The 12,091-nt window shown below is 54.5% G+C and overlaps 1 protein-coding gene across 1 annotated transcript in view; it reads right to left on the bottom strand.

The window, feature by feature from the left end:
• The window catches only part of BRD9 (bromodomain containing 9), a 32,839-nt gene that overhangs the window by 17,554 nt on the left and 3,194 nt on the right, over positions 1 to 12,091 (bottom strand). The window contains exons 4-9 of the mRNA XM_006876903.1: positions 11,621 to 11,681; positions 6,548 to 6,692; positions 5,108 to 5,218; positions 4,592 to 4,707; positions 2,583 to 2,715; positions 382 to 457 (exon numbers count right to left, since the gene is read on the bottom strand). Coding sequence (XP_006876965.1) covers positions 382 to 457; positions 2,583 to 2,715; positions 4,592 to 4,707; positions 5,108 to 5,218; positions 6,548 to 6,692; positions 11,621 to 11,681 — 642 coding nt within the window. The remainder of the gene's footprint in view (positions 1 to 381; positions 458 to 2,582; positions 2,716 to 4,591; positions 4,708 to 5,107; positions 5,219 to 6,547; positions 6,693 to 11,620; positions 11,682 to 12,091) is intronic.

The following is a 12,091-nucleotide window of genomic DNA, read 5'->3' as shown; positions in this document are numbered from 1 at the left end:
GTGTGCTGAGTGTGTGGTGCACATTCTAGTGTGCGCTGAGTGTGTGGTGCACATTCTAGTGTGTGCTGAGTGTGTGGTGCACATTCTAGTGTGTGTGCTGTGTGTTCGGTTCAAATGCTAGCGCAGTCCTTTTCTAGATGTCATTACATGGGGCTTTCCTTCTAGAACATTCCTGTGGGCCACAGCCTTTAAAGGACAGGAAGAGGCACTAACACGCAGCTTTAACGAAGCAGCCCTGCCTGGACTGGAACACCACATTTGCCACAGCACCCAGCGAGCTGTGCGCCAAGTTGAGCCTCTGGAGCCGGCATGAGTCCCTCAGCCGTTGGTTATTGGGCACAGCTGGGAGGGAGGCAAAGAGGGAAAGGCAACAGCACCCACCTTCGGCGTCGGGCTCGGCTGCGTTGACCACACTGTACAGCAGGCTCCCATCGCCATTCTTTTTGAGGTAACCCATCTGCAAGGGAAGCCTGGCTGAGTCCCACAGTTGACGGGCTCTGAAGACAGACACAGGAGGGCTGGGCCAACCAGGCAGTCTGGTCTGCACAAGTCCAACAGCCACCTAGGCGCAGTTCTCTGACCTGACCCAGCCAGGCCGTGGTCGGGGCCTTCGCACAAAGGCTCCTCTGATCAACACAAGTCCTACACATGGCTCCTGGGCCTCAAACTGACCGGAGCTACAGCAGATGAAGCCAATCGGTACCCCACACAGCAGGTGTGTCCCCAGCACGAAAGCTGACTTCCATTTGGAACCCAACGCCCCTCACCCCTGGCAATTCTGAGTCATGAACAACCCAGGAAAAGAGGCAGGTGTGTAAGGACAGTTAGGATAGCAGGCAGATGGGTTAAGACGGGGATGGAGAAGTGGGTATCTAAGGGGCAGTGGATCAGGACAGGGGATGAAGGGGCAGGTGTCTAAGGGGCAGGTGGGTAAGGACAGGGGGTGGAGAAGCGAGTATCTAAGGGAGAGTGGGTAAGGCCAGGGGATGGAGGGGCGGGTATCTAAGGGGCAGTGGGTAAGGCCAGGGGATGGAGGGAATGGTGTCTAAGGGACATTAGGTAAAGGAGACGTGGAGGAGGAGTGGGTGTCTAAGGGAGAGTGGGTAAGGCCAGGGGATGGACGGGCGAGTGTCTAAGGGGCAGTGGGTAAAGGAGACGTGGAGGAGGGGTGTGTGTCTAAGGGCAGAGCAGGTGGGCATCGAGAGGGCGGGTGCTGTGTAGGAGTGTGTCCAGGCCCAGCGTGAGGAGGCCATCCTTATGAAGCATGGTGTCTGGTTGATGAGGAAATGAGCAGACAAGGGTAGCTAGAGCTGGAAGCGTGTGCGTGGATGCGGATGACAAGCACTCTGGGGGCTGTTTCCTCCTATGAACTCTGTGTGGACACCAACAGGTGTGTCCTGGCACGCCCACTCCTGCCACTGAAGCCTATGTAACAGCAGTAGAACTCTGTCAGACACAGAGCCAAAAGATGAAGCCCTCGGTTTGGAAGGCATGAGCTGCCGCCTCAAAGTAATGACATGACCGAAGTCAAGCTTTTGGGGCCTTCCTTGCTGGGGGAGTACAACTTGAAGAGAAACAGCTACAGACCCCCATTCATACCCCAGGGGCAGCAACCAGGGGCTTACCCGAACAACGATCGTGAGGATGGCGCAGGACGAGGCACAGAGCAAACAAGAGTGGAAACAACCCGACGGCACTCAACCAAAGTCCCAAGTCTAACCACTTCAGCGCTCCTGACAGCCACAATCCAGAAGCAGTTTCAAAGACTTAACGTAAAAACTCCTGAAATTATCAACCTTTTAAAAAAATACTGATCTCATGTTGAAATGACAATGAGGGGACTTCAATGAGTTTAGAGAAGAATGGAATTTTCCTATAACTTTTTAAAGCCTCCTCATGATTTGGTCACTCTGGGTCAGAACTGCATATTCTGAAGACAGATGTCACCTGTGCCCCTTTCTTTCTCGGCCACCATTGGACGTCATACTGCACCTGTGCCTCATGTCCCATGTTGAGGGGTGGCTGTGTCAGGGCAGTGAGTCCTCACCCTGGGGACACAGGCAGGTGAGGACAGTAATGACGGATGACCCTGTGAGTTCCAATGCAGCAATTCCAAGCTCCCGCCGTACCCCACATTAACCACACTTCCAGCAGAACACCTGACCACATGTGCTAGTACCCAGGAGGAGGTCCTGCGGGGGGGGGGGGGGGCAGCATGCCCCGGACCGCCTACTGAGGGGTGGGCAGCAACCTCAGAACCACTGCCTGCAGCCTCCATGGAACACTCTAGAACAGGCCAAACCCCACTCACTACCTGTGGCCTCTACGGTGCCAAATTCAGAAGAGGGGCATCCCAGAACCACTGCCTGTACCCGGTAGGTCCCACAGAAACGCTGATCCTGGTGGTTACACTGCTAGAACTGTGGGGGTGAGGGCGGATGGCGGCAACGCACTGACGGCTATCCTGTGATGGAAAGCAAGCCTTTGGCTCTGTGCCTGCCGCAGCTTTCCTATCTTCTGGGATGCAGGCTGTTAACGGCCCACAGACTAGGAAAACACTGCCTCTCTCTCCTCCGCCGTACCTTGCCGCCAGGCAGGTAGCGGTTGATCCTGTCCCGAGCCTCGTCAGCCGCGTGCTCCACCAGCGCCAGCACGTGTTCCTCCGCGGTGCTGTCAGTCAAACTGCAGGCATTCCCCTCCGGCTCAAACACGCAGCTGAAGGAACAGGGTGTGGTCACGACGGCTCCGCCCCTAGGAGGTACCCAGAGGGCGTGGCCACAGTGGCCCCACCCCAGGAAGTAGTGGGGGGGGGGTTGTAGTCACAATGGCCACGCCCCCAGAGAACAGACCGGCAGAGGGCGTAGCCACACCCAGCCCCACCCATAGGTCTCTGAGTCTGGCTCGGAACACTCCCTCCACCGGCCTCTAGCCTGGCTCTGACTAACCACCTGGCACAGTGATCATCGTATTATAACACATTGCAGAATTTTAGGGACAAAGTGCAGTACACAAGGTGAGCATCTGGCATGTCCCCTTTCCATCACACTGGCATCAAAAAAGGGAAGCCCTACCAGAGCCTGGTTGCAATGGTGACAGCATCATCAGAGGAACAGCCGAGGGGGACAGTCTGACAGGGAGCTCAGAGCTGCAGTGGAGGGGACTGTCCCCCATAAATAAGTCTGATGGCTAAGGGACCTGTCCTATTCATGATGGACACGTCAGCCCCAAAGAGCAGCCCTGAGTTTACGTATCAGGTCGGCCCAGCACTGAGTGGCCTGTGACAGCCAGGGCGGACGAAGCTCATACAGAGGGTGGCACTGGAGCCAGAGCTCAAAGAGGAGCCCCCAGGAGATGTACAACTGAGGTCGGTTTTGGGGTCAGTCATGCAGTCACCACCAAGGTGGGCAGGGCCAAGCTCCCCCAGCCGTCTGTGAGGGCAGCCCTGCCACCTCTCTCTGACCCAGGTGAGCCCCAAGCTGGGGCCGGAACAGGAGAAAGTTGAGCGGATGTTTCAGCTACTCTCTCAGTTAGGGCTGTCAGCGAGACCAGAGCCCCCACATCCCCTCAACAGGGCCCAAGGCCGCATGTTCCCATGTGGGGGCGAGTCAGCGGACAGCAGCAGGCACTAACTGAAACACACTGACCCACAGCGCCCCTAGAGGACAGAGAGGAAGTGCTGTGGGCATCCCTGTTGTCAGTTTACGGAAGAGCAGCAGTAACCTCTCACAGAATCGTTGCCAGGTTTACATAGCGGACCACTGCAGTTCGCAGCTGACTGGTGAAGCCATTGTAGCACCAGGGCTACTGGGATGGGCTGCCCATACCCTTCCATCTGAAAGGCTACTGGGGTGGGCTGCCCACACCCTTCCATCTGAAAGCAGAGTTTGGGGGGGGGGGCAGGCAGGGGACCACTCCATCTCCTGAACCCACCCCCAAGAACACAGCCATGTGGGGACAGAGTATAATGAACTGCCCAAGAGGAAGGTGCCCACTGGGCAGGGAGAGAACAGACAAGGGTCAGCCTACAGGAGGGGACACATGACAGAGGCGGGTCAGGAGCACACTGTCTACAGGCAGAGGGCAGACAAGGGTCAGCTTGAAGGAAGGTGGGGGGTGGGGGGACATAGCAAAGAAGGGTCAGCCTGCTGCCTATGGACAGAGGACAGATGAAGGTCAGCCCCCGGGGAAAGGGACAGGGGGGGTACAGTGGAGGCTCTGTCCACTGGGGGAAGGGATCCTTTGATTGAGAAAAGTCCAGCTTGCTGTGGGACAGAGGAGGGTCAGCTCACTGGGGGGGTCGGACACACAGGACAGAGGAGGGTCAGCCTGCTGCGTGTGGAGGGACACCTGCTGTATGGGGGCACAGAACAGGAGGGTCCCGGCTGTTGTGCGGACACACAGCAGATGAGGACAGCCCGCTGCAGAAGGGTGGGGGGATCAGGACCCCCCGAGACAGTGCTCATGAGGTGGTTCTGCTCACACCCAGCCTGCTCTGCTCTGTCTCGGGCACTGGGCTGCCTCCCGAGGCCGCGGCTTGCCCGGTGAGCACACCTGGGGCGCCGGCGTGGGCCTCGGGCCAGCACACCTTTACCTAAGAACTTCTTTACTGGGCTTTTTGGATCTCTTGGCCGTCTCTACTTGCACAGGTACAACTTCGGGCACAGGCTCCTCGACGGCCGTGTCCTCGCTGCCCAGGAGCGCTGCCTGCTGAGAGAAATCCATGTCCTGCATGAACGACATGCTGCGCTTCAAAGCTAACAGCCGCTCCTAGAACCAGAAAGGACAGAGCGCCGCCGCCTTTACTCTCCCTCTCGGCACCTGTCTAGCGCTGCGGCGGGCAGGCGGGCAGGCGGGCAGCGAGAGGACGGGGGTACGCTCCTCCCCTTACCTCACAGGCTAGCCAGGCCCCGGGAAATGTCCCACAGGCATGCACCCGGCTCCCAGACACACGTGCTCCCAGGCCTCGGGCTGGGCCCGGGCTGGCGGGTTCCGCTCAGGTGACACGTAGGCCCAGACCACCCGGAGAGGCTGCACGCGACCACGGGGACAGGCCATGGAGGTGACAAGACCACAGGTGGGGGTGTGCCCGGCCGCCTGGGTCCCTTACTTTGCTCATCATCTTGAAGCCTGCGTGTAGAATCTTCTTGGCCAGCTTGTAGTACACAGTGTCCGGCCGGTTGTACGTCATGGCGTTGTCGCACATGAGCTTGAAGTCTGCCTGGAAAGGGAGGAGGCGCTCAGACCCTGCCCTGGGAAAGGACCCAAGCAGCCTCTCCCAGCAGGAAAACCATGCTCTAAGACTCTTGAGGACATATGACAAAGCCACCAGTGAACAGCGAGGCCTCCGGCTGGCCGCCTCTCTCCTCCCAGCTCCTCTCCCTCCACTCTCTTGGGGAGGGACTCAGACCCAATGACTGAGTTCTGTGAGCAAGTCGGCAGTGGGGTCGTAAGACCCCGGCTCTGGCTTTTCCGTAGAAAACAAGCTAGAGCCGCTCTCCCATGGCTGCACAGGGCGGCCGAGACGATGAACCTTTACAAGAGCAGACAGCCCCTTCTATTCCTGAGGTGCACATAGTGGGCATGAAGGGCTAACCTTTGTGTTAACAGCCTACTGTCTCCGCACAGAGCCTCCAGGGCCCTTCACTGAGCAGCGGCTCACGCTACAGGGAAGTTCAAGACCCCAGTGGCATGTCAGCCAACCACACTGCCCACGGAGCTCATTGCTCAGCGTAGGCATGGCGGCCACGGGCTCACCACACACACACTTGAGGAGGATTTGTGTGGGTGGCTGTGGTCACTAGGAGACGGCCGCGCTGGCCCCCAGGGAGGGATGTGCAGGGCTCAGGGCTGGATCCTCTAGACCACATTGAGCCAGTTTGTGTGGTGCTGTAGGATAAGCACGGGATCACAAGGTCAGCGGTTCAAACTCACCAGCCCCTCCCACAGAGTCGCTGAGTTAGAACCGACTGGACAACACTCAACAACCAGCTCTACAAGACGCTGCTAGTCCTTCTATCCTGTATCCTCAGCTGCTCATCCACAGCCAGTTCCAAGTCACACGTCACTTCCCAGTTCTCAGAGCTGATGAGCGTCACTCCACAAACCAACACTAGTTACCACAGAACAAGAGCACATTCCTAAGTGCCCAGCCTTGTGCCAGACCAAACCCGGCACATCCTGTTCATACCAGCACAGAAACACAGGCAAACAAGCCAATCTCTGTTTCACATCCATCTGCCGCTCTCAGAAAAAGCTGTCCTCCCCCTGACGCTGGGCTTGAGGATTGTAACTGCAGGGCAATGGGAACGTTCAGGACTGATGGACAGACAGACATACATACAGAGCCTGTTATGTTGTGATGGGCCGTGGAGTTGGTTCCGACTCATAGCGACCCTGTACAGGATTTCCGAGGCTGTAAATCTTTACGGGAGCAGAAAGCCTCATCTTTCACAGAACAGCTGGTAGTTTCGAACTGCTGATAGTGAAGTTCACAGCCCGATTCGTAACCACTACGCTACCAGAGCTCCTTCGGAGCCTGACTACTCACCTTGAATTCCGTGACAGACTTGTACTCGTGTGCCGCGATTTTGTCTTTCATGGTGCCGAAGTCCATGGGGTGTTTAATGATCATCGAGTACCCAGGAGCAATGGCATCCGTGACAGGAAATGCAAAGAACCCGTGAGGATCTTTCCTGACAACAAAGACATCAGTGTTGTCACGGGAAAAACGCTAGAATCAGGATCCCAAAATGATACAGTTAACAATTTGATGTGGTCAACCAGATTTGGTTTGGTCCTTAAATAGAAAATCATGAAGTTCCTCCTTTTTGGTTGTAACAGGCAATTGGACCCACTGAAAATTCAACAACAAAACCAATGTCTGGTTCTGTCGGCTGTGAAAATTGCTCTGACGCCCCAAGGCTGTCTGAGGGACCGGTGTGCTGCCTGCTTCGGCACGGAGGCCAGGAGAGAGACTTGAGCGGCCCCTGGCAGAGGAAGACCACGAGCCTCAGGGCTCCAGGGAAAGCTGGACCACAAGTTCGCCCCCTGCCAGCAGCAAACCCACAGACTTGAGTGACAGGCAGCTTTTGGTGACCTTCCGGGAAGAGATGCCAAGGGCCCAAATGGAAGAAACTTAGAAGCCCAACCCCTTTGGGTGTACTGACAGACACACATGGCAACGCCTTGTGGAAACTGCTCAAGCATGTATGGACCCTCCCTGAAAAGAATCCTCTAGAATTTCAGCTGCAGGAGGACACCAGCCATAAACCTAAAAGCAGGACTTGTGTTTTGAGCAACACAGAAGTATCAGAAGACTCATCTGAAGATACCACACCCCTGGGAACCAGTCTGGGGGTCCTTTCCCATGAGGAGGACGCAAGGGCGCATTGATTGCTTCCTGAGGGCAAGCTGAGCTCTCAGCTGACCACAGGGGGGTGGGGGAGACCATCGTCAGCAGACCGCAGGAGGGAGGGACGCTGACCACAGGGAAGCAGCTGGCAGAGCCACCAACGACCAACTGCACAATCAGGAGCTGTGGTCATTTGAAGCCAGTTAAGTAGAAATAATCCTTTCCTTTCCATCTGTTCAAATCTTTCATAGCTTTCTTTCATAAGGTGCTTCATACCTGGTAAATTTATTTGTATGAGTGTGAGTGAGTGTGTGCCTGTTGACATGGGCACAGTGATCTCCCAGCTCTGAGACTTCACAACTGTCCCTGTGCGGGCATCTTGGTGACTACCAGCAGAACAAAAGGCCCAACTACATGACCAGAGCGTGAGGGCCAGGCTTCCAACGACCACCCAGCCTGCTCCCAACACACGCCACATAGAAGGCATGGGACGCAGGCAAGCACCCCATCAGCACCTTCTGACGGCCAGTTCTCAGACAGCGAGGTAAAGTAGAAATTGTTCTTGGCCAGACACACAGTGGCCAGCACGGCTGGGCCAGGCCTGCTCAGTGGTGTCTGTGAAGGCTTCCTGGCCTGCACACCCGGTCTATACCACCTGCTTTCTTGTGTGCTTCTTTTCACGGGCCTTTGAAAATGAACGAGAGATCTTCAAAAAGTTCACAGAAAGTGTGTATTATGAAGCAAAATGCATGGATTACAAAAAAAATTTTTTTGCACCACGATAAACTTGTACTACCTTGTTACAGTATGTCTCAACTGGACCTAGTTTGCAACACTAAGAAGGATAAGACTTAGTCTGAAATGATCCCTATCAGAACAACATGAATTCGGCCACTATTGAAGGGAAACACTCAATTTATGGTGACATTTGGGTGGAAGAAATTGATGCTTTTCACACCCCTTTTCAGACTGCACAAGGTGTTGAAGACAAAGCCCACAATGGCAAATCGTCCATATCAACTTACTACAAAACAATCTTGTGCGTGCCCTAACTGAAGTTGTTGTTGTTAAGTGCCGTCGAGTCGGTTCCGACCCATAGCGACCCTGTACAGGGTTTCCGAGGGTGTAAATCTTTACTAACTGAAGAGGACGGACAATTAACAGCAGAAACAAGAGCCAATTGGTTCCGCTTACATGATTCTGACTGAAAAACGAAAGTTGAGCTAACTTGCTGGGGCTGGATGCCAAAGCTGTTGTGTCCGGATGAGCTACAGACAAGAGCAGAGCTTTCAGGGAACTTTAAAGCCTGTGGGATCGCGCGCTGGAGCACTGTATGGAAGGATCATAGATGAAGCAGGGCTCTCCCAGGACGACCCTGAAGATAAAGCACAACCGAGGCAGTAGCTACCAAGAGGTTGGAGGGGTCCAGTCAAGAGCAAAGGTCCTGCCTGGGGACTCTTTGGCCCAGAGTCAGTGACATAGCCACAGAGGACTAAAGTGGAGAGTGAAGTGTCCAGCTGATAAGAAGAGAGGGCATATGCACAAGAACACCCACACTTGCAGATAACACTCACTTGACCTGGCTTCAATGACTAGATATCAGAGCTCAACTAGAAGAAGAAAAAGGAGGGGAAAAAAAGAGTCATCTGATACAATTTGATGAACTTGACCTACACCTGTGGATGCAGTAGCTCAAAAGAGGGAGCAAATCGTTACAGTGAAGATCATTCCCACCCCCTCCATACACAGAGTAGACAGGGATGGGCAACTTGGGCATTGGCTACCCAAAATGGGAGGGGCTACTGGCTTACAAGCTTTCAAGAGGGAACCTAGATTCAGAGGGTGTGGAGGAAGGTAGAATCTCCAATGAGTAGTAGCCAATCTGTCTAGGTGGGGCTGATGAAATGAAATGCAAATAGGTCTCTTGTGACGCAATAATGAATAACTGTTATCAGGACTGACTGTGAGGGTTGGAAATGTAAAGGTGGACATTTTATAGCAAGGAGGGGAGTGATTAACTTTTCAGTCTAGGGGCAGAGGTCCCTGGGACCATCAAGGGAGAAGAGCGGAGAGTGGGATGCTACCCAGAGAAGCAGTGATGCTGAAGTGGAGATGGAGCAGCTGGGAACTTTATATCCAGAGAGGGAGAGGGGCTGTGTGCTGACGACCGGGGAGCAGGATTGTAGGGTAAACCCTTTGGTTGGTTGATGATGCATGGAGGGGACTGTAACCACAGCACTGAAACGATATACGATAGAATGAATGTAAAACTAATGTTCTCCCATGTACACGAGCACATAGTTCACAATAAAACATTAAAAAAGACCAAAGGTCCTGGCAGCAGTTTCTTGGGTGCTCAAGGCATTTTGCTTGGTGACTTTTTGGAGGGCCAACAGACAGCACTGTGTGCTTACAGGGGAGTGTCCTGTGAAAGTGGCCTAATCATTCTCAGGAAACCACCCAGAAAGCTTCATCAGAACCCTTGTCCTCCCCGGCAATGCCCCTGCTTACTCCTCCCACTAAACAAGGCAACTCTGTGAGAATTGTGCTGGGAAGGCAGTAGGCATCTACCTTACAGTCCTGGTTTAGCTCTTTCTGACTTCTGGTTCCTAACTGTGATCGCTACTGTGAGTCAACTTGGCTGGGCCAGCCTCTCAGTGGTTTAATGGGTACGAAATAGTAATCACCTCTGAGGAGACCTAACACGACACAATCACCCCACAGCGGGATCTGATCTAATATAATTTCCTATGTTATAAAATCTCACTTCAAGATACTAACGAGGCCAGACAGAAGCAATCTCTTGAGACCAATCAAACAGGCGAGCAGAGCTCTGAAGGACCTACGACCAACCACAAGGAGGAGCCGGAGTAGAACGTGCCTTTTGGATCTGGGGTCCCTGCCCTGTGAAGCTCAATTCAGAGGAAGACTCATGAAAAGACGCGTGGAGAGCTCCAAGGATTGCTGGGTCTACAGACACTGAAAGGAGACGAGGCCCCTTCTCTAGGGTGGGCGCTCTGCCTGCAGACATCCAGCTTCCAGGACTGAGAGAGAATCCGTTTCTGTTTGTTATAACCACCCACTTGTGGTATTTCTATTACAGCGGCATGGAAGAAGTAAAAACCACCTGCTTTTCTTCAGCTAACCATGTTATTAACAAGACTGCACTGAAACGGTTACTCAGGACCCACGCTCTGCAGGGTGGACTACACAGCCGGTATCATCATATACAAGTACACTGAACTTACGGGAGCTCTCATGTGGACCCCCCCCAAAAAAGGGACACAGTTTGATTCCTAGCTTTACTTCCCCTTCTCCATGAACTGTTGTTACAAAGTCGTGAGTTGCGAAACCCAGAGAAGGAGTAATGAGTCAAAGAGAGATAAGTCAGACTCCTATACAAGCTTGACACTCACAATAGTGATGTGTCCACACGTGACCAACACACCTGGCACACACGTAGCATTAATGCGTCCATGTGTGCCACACGCCCCCCCCCCACAGTGGCATGTCCACGTGTCCCAGAGACCCTACACACAGCAGTGATCTGTCCGTGTGTCCCTGAGACCACACACACAGCAATGATGTGTCCGTCCCACAGATCCCACACACAGCGGTGTGTCCACAAGTCCCATATACCACCCCCACCCTTGGCACATGCAGCACTGATGTGTTCCAAAGCCCGCACATGCAGTAGTGACGTGCCTCCCTCACTTTGTACACGTCCCACACGTGTCCCCTACTCTCCTCACACTCAGTGACATGTGTCCCCCATTCTTCCCACACACAGTGGCAAGTCCATGTGTCCCACAGACCACACACACAGACATGATGTGTCCCCACACCTCACCCTTACAGTCACGTTCCCTCACACCTTACCCTTATAGTGACATGTCCCCCACACCTCACCCTTAGTGATGTGTTCCACACCTCACCCTTACAGAAACGTCTCCTCCACACCTCACTCTTACAATGACGTGTCCCCCACACCTCACCCTTACAGTCACGCTCCCCCACACCTTACCCTTATAGTGACATATCCCCCACACCTTACCCTTACAGTGACGTGTCCCACACCTCACCCTTACAGTCACGTTCCCCCACACCTCACCCTTACAGTGACGTCCCTCCACACCTCACCCTTACAGTGACATCCACCACACTTACCCTTACAGTGACGTCCCCCCACACCTCACCCTTACAGTGACATCCCCCACACCTCACCCTTACAGTGACGTCCCCTCACATGGCTCGCACGTGAGCACTCACCTCTGGAGCTGGCGGAGAAAGTGCTGGAGCAGCTGCTGGATGGGCGTGCTCTCGTTCTCAGCTGACAGGTGAGAAGAAAACAAAGTGAAGAAAGGCTCTGGTGTGGTTCCCACGAGACAGCTTGTCAGTCAGCCTGCTATGTCAGCCCACTCAGTCGGATGAGGCCTGGCTCCCCACACTCAGCAAAACCCACCATGGGAGCTGCTTCTCACATCTTGGCCCATCTGGGTGCAGCGTGATGGGAGGACGTGGCTGCAGATACTGCACAGTGCTGCACCCAGAGCCCCACTTCAGGCCCCCTGTGTACAACGGGGTAAACACACACCCGGCATGGGGCCCCGTGAGCACGTGGTGTAACCACACCTCAGGGTGAACACACACCCAGCAAGGGGCCCCGTGAGCACGTGGTGTAACCGCATCTCAGGGTGAACACGTACCCAGCACAGAGAACCGTGAGCAAGTGGTGTGACC

Source organism: Chrysochloris asiatica, unplaced genomic scaffold (assembly GCF_000296735.1).
Source record: "Chrysochloris asiatica unplaced genomic scaffold, ChrAsi1.0 scaffold00424, whole genome shotgun sequence".
NCBI lineage: Eukaryota > Metazoa > Chordata > Mammalia > Afrosoricida > Chrysochloridae > Chrysochloris > Chrysochloris asiatica.
Note: the sequence above shows the minus strand (reverse complement) of the source record. Positions and strands in the feature narration are given on the sequence as shown.